The 20,040-nt window shown below is 40.1% G+C and overlaps 2 protein-coding genes across 3 annotated transcripts in view; both read left to right on the plus strand.

The window, feature by feature from the left end:
• The first annotated feature begins 6,008 nt into the window (after positions 1 to 6,008).
• LOC307015819 (uncharacterized protein) lies at positions 6,009 to 13,719 on the plus strand. The gene is made up of 7 exons (XM_079644695.1): positions 6,009 to 6,481; positions 6,809 to 6,913; positions 10,226 to 10,399; positions 10,849 to 10,889; positions 11,044 to 11,088; positions 11,273 to 11,318; positions 11,474 to 13,719. Coding segments are annotated over exons 1-5 (447 nt in total). The 5' UTR covers positions 6,009 to 6,356; the 3' UTR covers positions 11,046 to 11,088; positions 11,273 to 11,318; positions 11,474 to 13,719.
• A 357-nt stretch (positions 13,720 to 14,076) lies between these two features.
• tab1 (TGF-beta activated kinase 1/MAP3K7 binding protein 1) overlaps positions 14,077 to 20,040 on the plus strand; it is a 32,077-nt gene continuing 26,113 nt past the window's right edge. For both annotated transcript variants that reach the window (XM_079657180.1, XM_079657181.1), the window contains exons 1-2: positions 14,077 to 14,151; positions 17,150 to 17,280. In XM_079657180.1, the coding sequence (XP_079513306.1) occupies positions 14,119 to 14,151; positions 17,150 to 17,280 (164 nt within the window). In that variant the 5' untranslated portion in view covers positions 14,077 to 14,118. The remainder of the gene's footprint in view (positions 14,152 to 17,149; positions 17,281 to 20,040) is intronic.

Genomic DNA, 20,040 nt, shown 5'->3' on the forward strand with positions numbered 1-20,040 from the left:
TTTCTATTCAATTAAAAAAAACATTTGTTTAATATTATTATTTTAATATATTCTGAAGTACCTTCGTTTCAATCGTCTTTCTTTCTGATACCAGTAATCGGAAAAGCAACTGCAATATTTCTTTGGTTTTAGTTTTTTACCTTAAAGCTTACTGGCTAGGAAATCATTTAAAAATAAAAGGCCTCGTCTGTTAAAAGCATGGATATATTTAGCGAACAAACAACACTTGATGATAGTGTAGTGATCACTGTTTGACATAATTCACCACGGAACTATGGGGTAGGGGTATTGTTTCCGCACGGACATACAGTATGTGTTGCTAACTATATGTATTGTGTGCCCTCCTGGCTTCTTCCTCTTGTCTACTCGGACTGCAGGCCGGCAACATGTCCTTTTCTGCTCCGCAATAAAGTTCACTTTTGCACCTTCGATGCACCGCCTCCGACTCCCTTCTCTCGGCACTACAATAGCAAAATATTGTAAGATGTCGTGTGAATTACAAGAGAGGCCGTAGAGACAGGCTGTAATTCCCTCTCAGAGACTTTACTGATAAGACTAGAGTAGTAATAATGATGCCGCATTCGTCTCATTAGTATGCATACAAAAGTGACTGGTCACACCTCCCCCAATTATGCAAATGAGCTAAGTCCCGCCTCCCTTTGTTCGAGATGTGAGATCCCAAGTAGGTGTGAGATCCGTCGATAGGAGGGGGGTGATGTGTATTCACAGGTGTGAAAAGCCCACACTGTTGTGCCTTATGGTGTATAATAAACAAATTAGAAAAAAAAAAAAAAATTAAATTAAAAAAATGCTGTTTCAATCACATTAGTATGCACAAAAAGTGACAGGTGGGCCCGCCCCCAAGTGTGTGTGTGTGTGTGTGTGTGTGTGTGTGTGTGTGTGTGTGTGTGAGTGTGTGTGTGTGTGTGTGTGTGTGTGTGTGTGTGTGTGTGTGTGTCTCCAGTGTTACTGGTTTATCTCTCAGACTGGAGAAGATGAGTGATTTAAAAGATTAGGAAGAGGACAGATCTCCAGTCTCCAGCTGTCTGTCTCTGAAGAGTGACCGGTCTATGGGAACACCTCTAGTGTGTGTGTCTGTGTGTGTGTGTGTGTGTGTGTGTGTGTGTGTGTGTGTGTGTGTGTGTGTGTGTGTGTGTGTGTGTGTGTGTGTGTGTGTGTGTGTGTGTGTGTGTGTGTGTGTGTGTGTGTGTGTGTGCGTGCGTGTGTGTGTGTGTGTGTGTGTGACGGTCTCCCCTAACCCCTGCTGTGGACCAGGGGATACATCAAATCTTATTTTAGCCCCTAAAGAAAAGCCCACCATAAACATAATAATTAAAAATAGTATTGATGTATGTTACCACTTTCCTTCTTCATCAGACAGCTTAGATTCCCGTTAGAAAGGGGCTAACATCTACTCTCGTCTCAAAGCCTCCTTCCTTCTGCGGTGATGCAGGCAAATGCTGCCCCTCTCTACTATACTAAAGTCACCATACAAACTTTATTGTCCTATCTAAATTAGATTAAGGTTTTAATATGATTTGTGTTAATTAGTTTACTAGCTATGAGGAAGTCTCTGTCTACATTGCAAGGATTAGACTGATGGTTGTAATCTTTTTTAAATAAAATTCAAGACTGCCTCAAGGACTTAAAAACGTGGATGACCTTACATTTTTTGATGTTAAACACGACCAAAACTGAAGTTATTGTACTTGGCCCGAAGAATCTACGAAACAAATTATCTAAAGATATATTAACTATGGATGGCATTAATTTGGCCTCCAGTGAGACTGTAAGGAATCTTGGTGTTATATTTGATCAGGATTTATCCTTTAACGCCCACATAAAATCAATTTCAAGGACCGCCTACTTCCATCTACGTAACATTGCAAAAATCAGGCATATCTTGCCTCAAAACGATGCAGAGGAACTAGTCCATGCATTTGTTACTTCAAGGCTGGATTATTGTAACTCCTTATTATCAGGGTGTATCAAGAAGTCAGTCAAGTCGCTTCAGCTGATTCAAAATGCTGCAGCTCGTGTACTAACCAGAGTTAGGAAAAGGGACCACATTACTCCTGTTCTGGCTGCCTTACACTGGCTCCCTATAGAACACAGGATAGAATTTAAAATTCTTCTTCTCGCCTACAAAGCCCTTAATGGGCAGGCGCCATCTTACCTTAAAGAACTCATTATACCCTACTGTCCTACTAGGGCATTGCGTTCCAAGAATGCAGGGTTGTTGGTTGTTCCTAGAGTCTCTAAAAGTACAATGGGAGCCAGAGCCTTTTCTTATCAAGCTCCACTTTTGTGGAATCAGCTTCCAGTTTGTGTTCGGACGGCAGACACCCTATCCGTTTTTAAGAGTGCGCTTAAGACCTTCCTTTTTGATAAAGCTTATAGTTAGGGCTGATTAGATTCAGACCCTAGTTTTGCTGATATAGGCTTAGTTTGTCGGGGGACATCTTACTTCTTCCTTCTCTCTGTCTATACCTGTGTACTCTCATGGTCCGATTAACCCAGCTTCCCCAAATTTCTTTCTTTTTGGTGTCTATATACGCCGGGATCCGGAGTCATGGATGATCCTGCAGTCCTGTGTCATGGATTGCGAGTCCTGGATCTTGAGTCGTGGCTGTGGTCCTGGATCATAAGTCCTGGATGGATATCCTCGTGGATTCATCTTCTTATTATACACACATGCATTTCAAAACATTTGGACTACCTATGTTGCAAATGTATTATCTTTTCAATTTACACACGGCATCTATTGCACGTCTGTCCGTCCTGGGAGAGGGATCCCTCCTCTGTTGCTCTCCCTGAGGTTTCTCCCATTTTTCCCTTTAAACTGTGGGGTTTTCTCTGGAAGTTTTTCCTTGTACGATGTGAGGGTCTAAGGACAGAGGGTGTCGTATTGTCATACTGATATTCTGTACAAACTGTGAAGTCCACTGAGACAAATGTAACATTTGTGATATTGGGCTATATAAATAAACATTGATTGATTGATTGATTGATTTTTTGAGCCATTGACCTGGCTAAGGGTTTATAAGGATATCTAGTTTCTACAGCAAGAGAAAGGTGATGATGAACCACCCTGGCATTTCTTCTCTGCGTTTTCCTGACCTGGATCTGATCCTGAAAAACTCTGGTAAGTACTTCATATAATTATTAAATGTTGTATGTTGCGTGTTAAACAACCTCTTTATTGTGTATTAGCACTATGATTCATAATGATTTTTAAGGTTTTGGGGAGACTGTTAACTAATGTTGAAGTACTTTAGGGGATGGGATGGAGTCTCACACAGTGTCTGTGAAGGTGTGTGTGTGTGTGTGTGTGTGTGTGTGTGTGTGTGTGTGTGTGTGTGTGTGTCTGAGCGATGTGTTGTGTCTTTCTCTTGTTTTGATTCCTCTTGTTGCTTGTCCTTGGCAGAGGGAACAGATTGATTTCACTCCTGACTTGTTCAGGCAAGCTCCATTTGCCTGAACAAGTCAGGAACTTGTGAAGGTATGACTATGATATGCTTTGACAAGAGATATCAGGTAGTGAAAAAATTCCACCAGCCGCCACTGAATTACTGTACGAACGAATGACATTTGAAACGAAGGTAATACAGAATATATTACAATAATAATATTAAACAAATATTTAAAAAAATATATAATAAAAACATGAAAAATAATAAATAAAAACAAATTTGAAAAACGATATATAATTAAATGTAAATTGAGAAAAAAAAAAACTTTTATATTTCTATTCAAATAATTACAAAAAATTGCATTATACAGGACTGTCTCAGAAAATTAGAATATTGTGATAAAGTTCTTTATTTTCTGTAATGCAATTAAAAAAACAAAAATGTCATACATTCTGGATTCATTACAAATCAACTGAAATATTGCAAGCCTTTTATTATTTTAATATTGCTGATTATGGCATACAGCTTAAGAAAACTCAAATATCCTATCTCTAAATATTAGAATATCATGAAAAAGTATACTAGTAGGGTGTTTAACGAATCACTTGAATCGTCTAATTAACTCGAAACACCTGCAAGGGTTTCCTGAGCCTTGAAAAACACTCAGCTTGGTTCAGTAAACTAAATCACAAGTATGGGGAAGACTGCTGATCTGACTGCTGTCCAGAGGACCGTCATTGACACCCTCCATCAGGAGGGTAAGACACAAAAAGAAATTTCTCAAAGAGCAAGCTGTTCACAGAGTGCAGTTTCAAAGCACATCCACAAAAAGTCTGTTGGAAGGGGGAAATGTGGCAGGAAACGCTGCACAACCAAGAGAGATGACCGCAGCCTTAACAGCATTGTGAAGAAGAGTCGCTTCCAGAATTTGGGGGAGCTTCAAAGACAGTGGACTGAAGCTGGAGTCCAGGTATCAAAAGTCACTGTTCACAGACGTGTCCGGGAAATGGGCTACAATAGCCGTATTCCCATGGTCAAGCCACTTCTGAACTCAAGACAACGGAAGAGGCGTCTGACTTGGGCTAAGGAAAAGAAGCACTGGACAGTTGCACAGTGGTCCAAAGTCCTCTTTTCAGACGAAAGCAAGTTTTGTATTTCATTTGGAAGTCAAGGCGCCAGAGTCTGGAGAAAGGCTGGAGAGGAGCAAAATCCAAGTTGCTTGAAATCCAGTGTGAAGTTCCCACAGTCAGCGATGGTTTGGGGAGCCATGTCAGCTGCTGGTGTTGGTCCACTGTGTTTCATCAAGCCCAGAGTAAATGCAGCTGTGTACCAAGAGATTTTAGAGCACTACATGCTTCCGTCTGCTGAAAAGCTCTATGGAGATGAGGAATTCATTTTCCAGCATGATCTGGCACCTGCCCACAGTGCCAAAACCACCAGTAACTGGTGTACTGACCATGGCATTACTGTCCTCGATTGGCCTGCAAATTCCCCTGACCTGAACCCCATAGAGAATATGTGGGGTATTGTGAAGAAGAAGCTGAAAGACACCAGACCCAACAATGCTAATGAGCTAAAGGCCGCTATTGAAGCATCCTGGGCATCCATAACACCTCAGCAATGCCACAGGCTGATTGCCTCCATGCCACGCCGCATTGATGCAGTAATCCATGCAAAAGGATTCCCAACCAAGTACTGAGTGCATTCATGGACATTTTCAAATGTTTGATTGTGTTTTGCTGTTATAAATCTTTTTTTTTTACTTGGTCTGAGGAACTATTCTAATTTTTAGAGATAGGATTTTTGAGTTTTCTTAAGCTGTATGCCATAATCAGCAATATTAAAATAATAAAAGGCTTGCAATATTTCAGTTGATTTGTAATGAATCCAGAATGTATGACATTTTTGTTTTTTTAATTGCATTACAGAAAATAAAGAACTTTATCACAATATTCTAATTTTCTGAGACAGTCCTGTATATATAATAGGGAATAATGTAATGCACATTTAACAGTAGAGCTCTTAAATACCTACACACTTTAACTTTAGAAAGGGTTTTAATGCAGGATGTTTACTTGCAGGATGTCTATTTCTATCTTACTGAATATAATACCTGTATGTTCACATTCCTCTGATGAGGCTGGTCATGAATCAAAGGGAGGAGGAGCTGCAGACAGGTGAGGGTGTTCAAGTTAAAGAATTAAGTCAGACTGCCAGACGCCATTTTACACTTCGACCGAGAGGAGGAGGACAACAGGGAGAGTGTTAACACCAGGCTCTGCTTTTAACACATTATTTACTCTGTTAAACTGATGTCAGAGCATAACTTCTTGATAAAAAATCAGCGCCCTAGAGTCCAATGAGACTTCTGCAAAAGTGTTTTCAATTACCTGGTTTCTGATTCATCTGAGTTACATAACGTGTAACCGCCCAGCACAGTCAACATGTAGCAGCCTGTCTGAAGTCTGACTGACTGTTGTGTTTTAACCAAGTTTATTATTATGATGGTTTTGATTGAAACAAGTGTGTTATTATAATGTGTGTGTGTGTGTGTGTGTGTGTGTGTGTGTGTGTGTGTGCGTCTGTCTGTCTGTGTGTGTGTGTGTGTCTGTCTGTCTGTCTGTCTGTCTGTCTGTCTGTCTGTGTGTGTGTGTGTGTATCTGTGTGTGTGTGTGTGTGTGTGTGTGTGTGTGTGTGTGTGTGTGTGTGTGTGTGTGTGTGTGTGTGTGTGTGTGTGTGTGTGTGTCTGTGTGTGTGTGTGTGTGTGTGTGTGTGTGTGTGTGTGTGTGTGTGTGTGTGTGTGTGTGTGTGTGTGTGTGTGTGTATCTGTGTGTGTGTGTGTGTGTGTGTGTGTGTGTGTGTGTGTGTGTGTGTGTGTGTGTGTGTGTGTGTGCGTGTGTGTGTGTGTCCAGTGTTACTGGTGTATCTCTCAGACTGGAGAAGATGAGTGATTTAAAAGATGAGGAAGAGGACAGATCTCCAGTCTCCAGCTGTCTGTCTCTGAAGAGTGACCGGTCTATGGGAACACCTCTAGTCTTCAGTGATGAACCTGGACCCTCAGACACAAAGTAAGAGTCTGTTTCTGTAAACTGACCTGAAGAGGATTCAGTTTTTATATTATCTCATAATCTAAACTTGTTTTAATGATCGCAGTAAAGAAACTTAGTAGAGTACAGCAACAAAGTTCAATTGAACTCTTGCTCCATCCATCAATGATAGTAAATAATAGTGAAGATACGACTTTGTAAAACATTTCAAACATGAATTGTAACAGCAGAAACCCACAAGCACGACTCAAACAGTCTAACCATGTTTAATCAGGTGAACAGACAGAGGACAAAAGCTGCTCTTTAAATGAACTAATGATGTGTGTAAAACATGTGTTGTTTCCACAGACAGAGAGCAGAGTCTCCATTCTCCAGCTGTCTGTCTCTGAAGAGTGACCGGTCTAAAGTGTTACCCATGAACTTCAGTAATGAACCTGGACCCTCAGACACAGAGTAAGAGTCTGTTTCTACTGTAAACTGACCTGAAGAGGATTCAGTTTATGTTACCTGATAATCCAACCTGTTCTTTATTAACTACATGAGCGCACAGTTATGATCTCCGTAAGATCGCGGAAAAGGTAGGACACAAATGCAGACTACAAAAACGGAAAAAGGTTTAGAAACAAAAAACGAGCTTTATTTAAAAGCTGATAACAAAACATGGCATGAATCAAAACGGTAGCTCAGGAAAACAATAACACAAAAACTGACCGTGAAAAACATGGAGGAAAACCGGAGAGAAAAACATGACACGTGACTCGAAGGGAGGACAAACAAACAATGAACCGACCAGGAAACACAAGAAAGGACAAGACTAAATACAGGGAGGGGTAATCAAGGAACAAGAAACAGCTGGGTAAAGGAGGGAGAAACACAGGGGAAACAGGTGAACACAATCAGACAATCAGACACACCAGGGAAACTAACGACAGGGAGGAAAACACAGGGAGAAGGACCAGACAAGAAACCAGGAGGAAAACATGAAACAGGGAGAACAGAACAGCAAAATAAACCCAAACCTAGACATACAAAACAAAAACGTGACATAACATAAGAATCGTGACACGCACCCAGTAATAATCACAGTTGTTTAGAGAGCAAAGAAACACATTTGAAGTCAGTAAAGAAGCAAAGCAGATTACAGTAAAAGTTAAATTACAGTTAAAATGCAGAACAGTAAAGAAACACAGTGACCTTTATTCAATTTGTTTTTACAGTACAATTAATCCTTAATTAAGGATGATCAGTCAATGGCTTTGTTGCAATGGTGTTCAAGTATTACCAACCTGTTGTTTTATTGTTATATTTGTAGCATAAAATGTTTTTAAAATGAAAATCATGATGAAATGATAACATTTATATATACTTGTTTAAAAAAAATGTTGTCCAACTAAATAAGTTACGTGAGTTATCCGGGAGGATGGCCCAGGGGGAAAGCAGAGGCAGAGAAAGGGGTGTCGGATGGACGTTGTTGTTCCAAAATCACTTATCACGTAACTTCTGAGACCTCACTGATCTCCATTTGAGGCGATGTGAAATACCCTTCCTCACTACATGACTTGACGTATTTGAAATACACAAGGTCATATCTTAAAGATGCCAAGGGCTTTGAATTTATGTGATGCCATTTTTCCAAGTACACCAACTTTCATGCAAATCGGAGCAACTTTATTTTTGACATATTTTTCAGGAAAAAACGAGTGAGTTTGAAAAGGTCAACAAATCTAAGGTTCTCCAATCATCTCCAAATTCGAGACACTCAATTAATGGGCTGGGGGCATGACACAGTTCAAGTATCAGCTTCCTGGCCCCTTGCAATATTGAGGTATAGGCCTTTACACTTCCCATACATTTCTGCAGGTTCTCGGGTATTTGAAGTGTACGTTACAGCCATGTTGATCTATACATTTAAATATAACAAGAAAAACCCTTCACTGTATAATTCACTCTGAACCTCTTAAACACCTGAAATTAATCTCAGTCTCCATCGTGTTTTGTAATAAATTATATAAAAGACTAATTAATAAATGTTTCTATTAAAACTATCAAACATAACTTAGATTATATTCAGTATTTGCCTTTTCTACATGTCTACAGGACTGTCTCAGAAAATTAGAATATTGTGATAAAGTTCTTTATTTTCTGTAATGCAATTTAAAAAAACTAAAATGTCATACATTCTGGATTCATTACAAATCAACTGAAATATTGCAAGCCTTTTATTATTTTAATATTGCTGATTATGGCATACAGCTTAAGAAAACTCAAAAATCCTATCTCTAAAAATTAGAATAGTTCCTCAGACCAAGTAAAAAAAAAAAGATTTATAACAGCAAAACACAATCAAACATTTGAAAATGTCCATTAATGCACTCAGTACTTGGTTGGGAATCCTTTTGCACGGATTACTGCATCAATGCGGCGTGGCATGGAGGCAATCAGCCTGTGGCATTGCTGAGGTGTTATGGATGCCCAGGATGCTTCAATAGCGGCCTTTAGCTCATTAGCATTGTTGGGTCTGGTGTCTTTCAGCTTCTTCTTCACAATACCCCACATATTCTCTATGGGGTTCAGGTCAGGGGAATTTGCAGGCCAATCGAGGACAGTAATGCCATGGTCAGTACACCAGTTACTGGTGGTTTTGGCACTGTGGGCAGGTGCCAGATCATGCTGGAAAATGAATTCCTCATCTCCATAGAGCTTTTCAGCAGACGGAAGCATGTAGTGCTCTAAAATCTCTTGGTACACAGCTGCATTTACTCTGGGCTTGATGAAACACAGTGGACCAACACCAGCAGCTGACATGGCTCCCCAAACCATCGCTGACTGTGGGAACTTCACACTGGATTTCAAGCAACTTGGATTTTGCTCCTCTCCAGCCTTTCTCCAGACTCTGGCGCCTTGACTTCCAAATGAAATACAAAACTTGCTTTCGTCTGAAAAGAGCACTTTGGACCACTGTGCAACTGTCCAGTGCTTCTTTTCCTTAGCCCAAGTCAGACGCCTCTTCCGTTGTCTTGAGTTCAGAAGTGGCTTGACCATGGGAATACGGCTATTGTAGCCCATTTCCCGGACACGTCTGTGAACAGTGACTTTTGATACCTGGACTCCAGCTTCAGTCCACTGTCTTTGAAGCTCCCCCAAATTCTGGAAGCGACTCTTCTTCACAATGCTGTTAAGGCTGCGGTCATCTCTCTTGGTTGTGCAGCGTTTCCTGCCACATTTCCCCCTTCCAACAGACTTTTTGTGGATGTGCTTTGAAACTGCACTCTGTGAACAGCTTGCTCTTTGAGAAATTTCTTTTTGTGTCTTACCCTCCTGATGGAGGGTGTCAATGACGGTCCTCTGGACAGCAGTCAGATCAGCAGTCTTCCCCATACTTGTGATTTAGTTTACTGAACCAAGCTGAGTGTTTTTCAAGGCTCAGGAAACCCTTGCAGGTGTTTCGAGTTAATTAGACGATTCAAGTGATTCGTTGAACACCCTACTAGTATACTTTTTCATGATATTCTAATATTTAGAGATAGGATATTTGAGTTTTCTTAAGCTGTATGCCATAATCAGCAATATTAAAATAATAAAAGGCTTGCAATATTTCAGTTGATTTGTAATGAATCCAGAATGTATGACATTTTTGTTTTTTTAATTGCATTACAGAAAATAAAGAACTTTATCACAATATTCTAATTTTCTGAGACAGTCCTGTATGAAGCTCCATGATGCTGACTAATTAGTTTAAACTTACATCATGTTTTCTTTATTCAGACTGAGTAACTGCAAGATGTCAGAGATCAGCTGTGCTGCTCTGGACTCAGCTCTGAAGTCCAACCCCTCCCATCTGAGAGATCTGGACCTGCATCTCAACAATCTGCAGGATTCAGGAGTGAAGCTGCTGAGAGATCTTCTGGAGAGTCCAGACTGCAGACTGGAGACTCTCAGGTCAGTGAGGGGTCGACTCTCTCGTTTTGTATTCAGGGGTTGATGTGTTCTCACACTGAGTAATCCCTCCAGTTCTTCTTTCCAGACGTAGCCTAGCTTAGCACAACTCATCTTGCTACCTGCAGTTTCTCATTTATTTTCTTTAATTCTTCCACAAACATTATGTGAGCTTTAAGTGCAAACCCACATTTTAGTAGGTAAGCTACTTTTTAATGGATGTACAGGATTGTACAGAGGAGTGAGTCTGCTTGGTTCTCCTGTCATGCTTTTGTTTCTAGACTAAAGAGCAGTTATTTCCTGTTAGCTGAGAGCTGAGGCAGTCAGTCGTAGTGTTTGCAGAGAAGATATGATGGGATGTAAAGCATGAGATCAGTCAGGACTCTGAAGCTGACTCAAAGCACAAACACTTATTTTAATCCATAACTGTCGGGTTGTGTTCATCCCTACAGGATCAATGACGAGACGATCCAAGCCAAGAAGCAGAAGAGATGTGAGTATTGAAACCATATCCTCCATTCATCAGACTATTCAACATTAAAGTCTGATCTTAAAATGTATCTAATCCATCTTGTTTCAGCTCTCTTCAAACATTTTAGCTGCTAATGTTTCTCTCTCTTGATGTTTGATTATCATTATTCTTTCAGGAGACTCGGGTGTCAAACAGGAAGTGAAAATTGGATGAACTGACGGTATATTCTCCATAAAAAACAAACAGTCAATTTCACTTAAAGCTTTTCTTTAAAATAAATATGTAGAGAAGAAACATAAATATATTTAAAACCAAAAATTAACAAATATATTTCATACCAGCCCTAATGTGCTGCGATTGGCTGGTTCTATTAAAATAAATAACTTGAGCTTTCATAATTCCAGGCTCCATTTCCTTCTCACCCGAACACACCCCTACATCTTCATACAGGTAATCCTATAACATGAGCAGACACTGTTACAACTACTTCAAAAAAGTAGATATTTATTTATTCTTAACTAGAGGATTTTCTTACAAGACCTCTGTTTAAACTTTAGAGTGATTGTTGGTTATATAATAAAAGTGTTTTCCTGTTTGTCTTTCAGGTCCACGAGGGGAAATGTCCTAAAGAAAGGTTGCATTCTGCAGTGAAGATCCGATTAGAGCAGGGACGTGCACAGACATTTGGAGGGGCTATTGCTCTAAACTGGAAAAAGGGCCTCCCCCCCCCCCCCCCCCCCCCCTGGAAAAAACACACAAGACCTTTTTAAAATTCTAACTTGTTTTTAATGTAAAAGGTTCATAACATAAAAACACAACACTGTCATTGCAAGTGACACTCAGTTGACTTTTATGTCCACTGCTAAATTCGTTATTCAGGCACATTTTTAGTTGTGCGGTCCATATCTCATTAACATATCTAATGTTGGTAACTATTAAAGAAAAAATGGGGACAATTCTGTTTTAATGTAGTTTGACCATTGTAACTGCTGTGCAGACATACTGATGAAATAGGGCTTCTAACTAGGCTAATTGCCTTAAATAAAATCACTAATGAAACCAGTTCAATTCACCTTATTCTTATCATTCTTTATGAGCGCAGTAACCGTAAGGTATCTAATTACTTATTTATTGAGTATTCCATAATTTAATAACAGAGATGGTCAAACTGAAGTGGCAGAAATCCTACAATGAAGCGGGACGGTGAAGTGTTCTCCGTGAAAGGGTGATCAAGAAAAGAGAGTGAGCGGCCCCACCGAGGGAGTTTACGGAGCAGAGTAAAATACACAGAAAGACAGAAGCACACTAACAACTATATGTAGGTGTTTTTTTGGTAAATAACCGACGGTGTCAAGAGGAAGTAAAGTCCCCTGATTTGTCCCTTATACTCTAACGCCAGGCAGGCATTTGGTATGATCACCATAGCCATATGAGGCCGGAGTGCTTTCCTTTGCTTCCAGCTGTCAGATTGTAAACAAAGTCACGTGACTGGGGGCAGATGACATCGCTGAAAAGGTGTGTTTCCGCAGTGAGACGCTACAATAGGCTACTAATTGTGGGTTTATCATGTTGATTCGGCCACAATAGAAACAAAATAAAAACTGCTCTCTCCGGATGGGCAGGTCAGACAAAAATGGCAAACGGGCTGTTGCCTGGGCAACATTAGCCCGTACCTGTGCACGTCCCTGGATTAGAGCATATTCCCAAAAGCAATGCATTAAAATGTGCAGCTCAGAGATTCCTGCTGTGAACCCGGAAATGTTGAGTACCCCAAAGTGTTATGATATAAATGTAAAGCGGGTCCCCAGTATGAGGGTATTTTATATTTTTTAATGTTGAGTTTCACCATGAGGTGTTGGGTACCATCTCTTTCCAGCAGACATGTTTAATATGATGCCTCTCTCTATAAAATGGTGTACTCCAGTGGTTCTCAACCTCAATCCGCTGGTGACTTCCTCCCCCCCGACCCTCTTTTAAATCCCCCGTAAGAAACTCATGGCACACTCTGACTCTCAAATGACTCAGAATACAGTTTAGTCATATTAGAGCATTCCAAAAATAAATACATTAAAGTTAGCTTCTCATTGAGTCCTGTTGTGTACCCTGAAATGTTGAGTACCCCAAAGTGTTATGATATGTACGGGTCCCCAGCACATCGAAGCTGTGAACAACTACTCCATCTCTGGGAGTTGGACTCCCCTCACAAACACACCTGTTTGCTGTCCTGGCTCCTAAAGGATGGAATGAGCTCCCGTTGACATCAGGACAGCAGAAACTCTGCATATCTTCCGCAGCAAACTGAAAACGCATCTATCATGACTGTACCTTAGCAATTAAGTTATTGCAACAACAACAAAAAGCACTTATTGAGTTAATTCAGGCCCTCTAACTAATTCAGCAGCACTTACTATGGTATGATCTTGCTTGAAGTGAATAGATCTGCACTTCCCTTCTTGTTCGGAGTTTGATTATTTATGGTTTTTGCACTTATTGTTAGTCGCTTTGCATAAAAGCATCAGCTAAATGATATGTAATGTAATGGTTGCTAAATTGCATATGTTGGGGCTATTGTTTATAAAACGGCGTGGCCTTTTTGTGCAATCTTGCAATGGTTCTTGGGGGTTATTGAGGATGCTGAGTCCATTACTGACATTTTCATGATAAAAAAAAGACAGTTTAAACCAGAGTGGCCATATTCTGGTTTTGGTGAATGTATGTAAGTCGCTTTGGATAACAGCATGTAACAAGTAACATGGAATGTAATATAATGCCATACATGTGGTTTATTATTGTCATTTATAACAATCCCATTGGGTGGCGGTATTGTCAAATAAATCCAGCGTGACAACAACACGGAAGTGATGGCTGTTTGTTTCTTTGAACCTTTTTTTTTTTTAAATGAACTCAGTCGGTGTCATCATGTAACCTTTTAAAATATTAAATGTAGAGAAAACACACGGAAATAAAAAACATAAAATACCAAGTTTTACGAAATTACAAGGATGCTGCGTTAAAGGGCTATCGGAAATTAGGGAAAAGATGATTATTGTTTAGTAATCTTGTATACAACGATACATAAACGAGATGAACACAACACAAAAGGCATGTAGAAGTACTTGCCAACACCTGAACAAACAAATCAAATCAAATTATATTGTTTTGCACTTAAAAGAAGGAAGTTAGGTTTTTTTCTGCATTGAAGTTGGAAGTTCAGACTTTCAAATAAGTCCGTGAACGCAACGAGTTCAACATGGCGGCCCAGCGGAGGAATTTGATGCAAAGCGTGAGAAAAACCTCCTTTTAAACCTTCTTTATTACATAAATGTTGATGTTAAAATACCCATAAAGAGTGCTTAAGTCTCCCTTATCTCCCTATGTGGTCGGCTGGGTTGGTCTTCTTCTGTTTGTCGGTGTTTAAGGATGCTAATGACAGCTAGTTTAGATGAGTTTTTCTTGTGGTTTGCTAACAGTTAGCTAGCTTTGCTAACTTTAATGGGATTTATTAGTGTCTAAAACCCAGGAAAAGTCGACTTATATAACTAGAAATAGGATGAATAAACTGATTATGTTACGGGGTTTAACTGTCCACATCTCGGTGTATGTTTTATTCATTTCTGAGACTGCTAATCGGTTTACCTTTGAGGCTTTTTCCTCCTAAACTCTGCACTTTGTGATTGTGTTCGGTATTGAAACTCCCTCTATCAGTCTGAGGGCTGTGGATCTAACTACTCAATGTAGAGACAATGTCAACGATATTAGGTGAAATATCCTTTAAATAAACCTCGTTGTAAACCGTAGTGATTCTTTATAGTCCCATAAACAATCACAAAGTGCAAAGATTATGAGGAAGAAACTTTTAAACTTTTAAAGAGATTGTGAGCCTCAGATCGGTGTAACACATTTACCGAGCGATGAACAGTAGTAGGAGGTTTGTCTATTTCCTGTGTAATGGCTCTTTTTCTAAGGATTATGATTGCATTTTAAAGTATTTTTCATATTAGGGTACATACAGGACTATAATGGATCAGTTCATAACGAGGCTTTAATTAAATGATATTTCACTTCTTTGTCTGTCCATTGAGTATAGAACCAGATACCTGACACTGAGAGAGAAAGTATCAGAGGGAGAATTACTCAGATCGTGTACTTGAGTAAAATTAGAAGTACTCAGATCTTGTACTTGAGTAAAAGTAGAAGTACTCAGATCTTGTACTTGAGTAAAAGTAGAAGTACTCAGATCTTGTACTTGAGTAAAAGTAGAAGTACTCAGATCTTGTTATTGAGTAAAAGTAGAAGTACTCAGATCTTGTACTTGAGTAAAAGTAGAAGTACTCAGATCTTGTTCTTTAGTAAAAGTAGAAGTACTCAGATCTTGTTCTTTAGTAAAAGTAGAAGTACTCAGATCTTGTACTTGAGTAAAAGTAGAAGTACTCAGATCTTGTACTTGAGTAAAAGTAGAAGTACTCAGACCTTGTAATTGAGTAAAAGTAGAAGTACTCAGATCTGGTACTTGAGTAAAAGTAGAAGTACTCAGATCCTGTACTTGAGTAAAAGTAGAAGTACTCAGATCTTGTAATTGAGTAAAAGTAGAAGTACTCAGATCTTGTAATTGAGTAAAAGTAGAAGTACTCAGACCTTGTACTTGAGTAAAAGTAGAAGTATTCAGATATTGTACTTGAGTAAAAGTAAAAGTACTCAGATCTTGTACTTGAGTAAAAGTAGAAGTACCAGAGTGTAGGAATACTCTGTTACAGTAAAAGTCCTGCATTCAAAATGTTCCTCAAGTAAAAGTAGAAAAGTATTATTATCAAAATATAGTGAAAGTACCAAAAGTAAAAGTAGTCATTGTGCATATTTTACACCTCTGTCAATAAGGAACACAAACAATCACAAAGTGCAAAAATATCATTTTACTTAAGTACAATTAGAAATACTACAGTGTACATGTCCTGCATTACAGAACCAAAGTATTAGGTTGTTTGAATATTCACCAAAATGTCTCATTTGGTGAAGTTTTTATTTAGGTAGCTTAACCTACAATAATGAATCATAATTTAAAAATGCAAAACCAGGAGAAGTCGGCTCAACTTACTAGTAATAGGATGAATAAACTGAATACGTTACGGGAGTTGACTGTTCATAGCTCGGCAGAGGTGGCTAAAGTCCACAAATCCTTTACTCAAGTAGAAGTACAGAAGAACAATAATGTCATTGTTAGCTAATGAATGTTTCCATGCTGAACAACGGCAACATGACAGCGTTTTCATTGGTCCCTCTTCTTTAGAGAAGACCAGGAAATGATGGATACACGGATCGTGTTCAAATCAATAGGCACGCAATGACTCTAAATAATAATGATCACGCCACCAAACACACATTCAGACTAAAGGAACCAGCCTGTTTGGAAAATGAGAGAAGTAGAAAGTACAGGTATTTGTGTTCAACATGTAAGAAGTAGAAAGTACAGGTATTTGTGTTCAACATGTAAGAAGTAGAAAGTACAGGTATTTGTGTTCAACATGTAAGAAGTAGAAAGTACAGGTATTTGAGTTCAACATGTGAGAAGTAGAAAGTACAGGTATTTGTGTTCAACATGTAAGAAGTAGAAAGTACAGGTATTTGTGTTCAACATGTTAGAAGTAGAAAGTACAGGTATTTGTGTTCAACATGTGAGAAGTAGAAAGTACAGGTATTTGTGTTCAACATGTAAGAAGTAGAAAGTACAGGTATTTGAGTTCAACATGTAAGAAGTAGAAAGTACAGGTATTTGTGTTCAACATGTTAGAAGTAGAAAGTACAGGTATTTGAGTTCAACATGTAAGAAGTAGAAAGTACAGGTATTTGTGTTCAACATGTAAGAAGTAGAAAGTACAGGTATTTGAGTTCAACATGTAAGAAGTAGAAAGTACAGGTATTTGTGTTCAACATGTGAGAAGTAGAAAGTACAGGTATTTGAGTTCAACATGTAAGAAGTAGAAAGTACAGGTATTTGAGTTCAACATGTTAGAAGTAGAAAGTACAGGTATTTGTGTTCAACATGTTAGAAGTATAAAGTACAGGTATTTGTGTTCAACATGTTAGAAGTAGAAAGTAAGAAGTCATCAGAAAAATAAGTAGTGGAGTAAAGTACTGATAGCAGAAACATGTACTCAAGTACAGAAACAAAGTATTTGTACTCCACTACTTCCCACCTCTGTCGCTCGGTATATGTTTTACTCAGTTCTGAGACTTAGAATCTGTTGACCTTTTTAATATTTATATTATATATCTTCCCCTCTCAGCATCAGAGCTGGACAGACGACCTGCCGCTGTGTGAGATGTGTGGCGTCGGGACAGCAACAAACTGTGTGTACGGCTCGGACGGGAAAGGAAGTCAGATCCATCCCAACGAGGACGGACACCTGCGCTTCAGGTGAGACGTTCTGAGACACGAAGCTCTGAGACACGAAGCTCTGAGACTCGAAGCTCTGAGACTCGAAGCTCTGAGACACGAAGCTCTGAGACACGAAGCTCTGAGACTCGAAGCTCTGAGACACGAAGCTCTGAGACTCGAAGCTCTGAGACTCGAAGCTCTGAGACTCGAAGCTCTGAGACTCGAAGCTCTGAGACACGAAGCTCTGAGACACGAAGCTCTGAGACTCGAAGCTCTGAGACTCGAAGCTCTGAGACCCGAAGCTCTGAGACTCGAAGCTCTGAGACACGAAGCTCTGAGACACGAAGCTCTGAGACACGAAGCTCTGAGACTCGAAGCTCTGAGACTCGAAGCTCTGAGACTCGAAGCTCTGAGACCCGAAGCTCTGAGACACGAAGCTCTGAGACACGAAGCTCTGAGACTCGAAGCTCTGAGACACGAAGCTCTGAGACTCGACAGAGAAAAGCTTAATCTACCCACCAGGGACCGGCAGTTACACACTTTTAGTGACCTCAATATCCATTTCTGACAGATGATAAGATGCTTGTTGTTGAGAGAAAAGAAAAGTTTATTTATAGAGCACTTTTCAACACAAGGCAATCAAAGTGCTTTACAGAAATGAAAGACATTAAGAGCATCAAATACATTAGAAACATTCAAAAGCAAAGAATAACACAGGGACATGAATAAAGGTTACAGCGCAGTGTGAGATGTGAGTAGTGCGTCTTCAGCCTGGATTTAAAGGTAGTCAGATATTTGTAAATATCTCTAACCATTTCCCGTGAAATTATAGTTATTTTGACACTTTTCTAACGATTGAAAAATAAAATAATGACTGTGTATTCCAACAGGTCATGCAAACGTTTTCAAACAAACTTTTCCCGACTTAAACTGGTACTTAAAATACGAAAAAGAGAAATAAGGAACCAAGCTATAGTGTCACACGCTGCCAACAAATCAAGGTCTAATGACCGTATGCTTCAATCAACCACGCTATAGCTGGAGTAACACACTCCAATGAAATAAATAATACACATAAAGGGAAAGGCTCCTACGACACTCATCTAACAGAATGACGTCATGCCCCATCTTGTCAGGGGGACGAACAGCACGATGCACAGTGTTTCCCACAGATTTGAAATATACTTGGGGGGGTGGTGGTAGCGGGGGGGTGGGGTTGAGGTGACGTGCAACAAAATGAACCTTTCTGTTAGTCGCTTGTTAGCAGACCCGTCACATGATGGCAGAGCGAACAGGTACAGGCAGGGCCCATAGTGATAGCCCTATAGTTTAAATCTACTACCCACAAATAAACAGATGGACATGGGTTACTATTTTTTTTTTGAAATAGTAAATGTATTTAGGAACCTATCAATGTGATTTTGAGTGGGGGTGGACCTCAAATTCTCTAGGGGGGTCCAGGGGCATTTTTAAATGTTGGCGTTAAATGCATCAATCTGGTGTGCTTTGAGGGGAATATAAAGAGACTGGATCTATGGAAACACCCATATGAAACAGACTGTATGCATTTCAATAATCATAAAATCAGGGCCATAACCAATAACATATCCAATATGAAAAAACACTCACACCCTCAAATGGAAATATGTGTTTACATAAATGGTGACCAAACCGTTGGAGTCCCACTGAGAACTTAGACTAAGTTAACTATCTAAACACTCAGAGAGTCCTCTACCTCACCTGAGCTGAGGTTATCCCGAGCTTCAATGACACACAGAGACCAATCAAGGGCTTTGATTTATGATCTGTATAGTGGCCATGTCGGCAGGCCACATCATGTAGACAGCCAGTCACCCTGTGTGAGGCAGGCCACTTAACAGGCCAGGCCATCGGGAAACCCCCCGGTCCTCCCAATGGCCCGTCCGGGACTGGGTACAGGAGGCGTAGAGCGAGGGATCATTGTCCACAAATTAATCGATCGCGGATGGCGTCATGGTCGCAGACGAATAAAAAAAAAAACCTAAATGGGTCGCGAAATATACTTGGGCGGCCGTTAATATACCTGGACGGCCCGCCCAAGTATAGTCTATGTGTGGGAAACCCTGATGCAAAATCACTGCAAACAAAGACAAAATACTCCATCTATGAAATGTTGAAGTTGCTGAGATCACGTGCGTATTCAGGCTCCGACAGTAGTCGCTGCGCTCACAACAGAAACATGTTCCTTTTTCGTATAGCACTTTCCATACATGAGGCGTGTGGCGCAGTGGATAGGGCCTTGGTGTTGGGATCAGGAGGTCACAGGTTCAAACCCCACTGCAGTCAGCATGTCGTTGTGTCCCTGAGACACTTCACCCCAAAGTGCTCCTGTGGGGATTGCCCTCAGTATTGAGTATGGAAGTCTCTTTGGATAAAAGTGTCTAACAAGTGACATGTGATGTAATGAAATACATCACATGCAGCTCGAAGTGGGGGGTTGCTCATAAAAAGCTAATCTAAAAAGATGTGTCTTTAGCAGGCGTTTCAAAATGTCCACTGGTTGGTTGCATGCTCATGATGTGGCACTACGTTTTTAGAGAAGGAGGACACGGACACAACATATTCCATCCATCCATCCATCCATCTTCTCCCGCTTATCCGTGGTCGGGTCGTGGAGGTAGCAGTTCCAGCAGAGAGCCCCAAACGTTCCTTTCCCTGGCCACATCAACCAGCTCTGACTGGGGGGTCCCAAGGCGCTCCCAGGCCAGAGAAGAGATATAATCCCTCCACCTGGTCCTAGGTCTACCCCTCGGTCTCTTC

This window comes from Notothenia rossii, assembly GCF_949606895.1.
Source record: "Notothenia rossii genome assembly, chromosome: 1".
NCBI classification, from domain to species: Eukaryota; Metazoa; Chordata; class Actinopteri; order Perciformes; family Nototheniidae; genus Notothenia; species Notothenia rossii.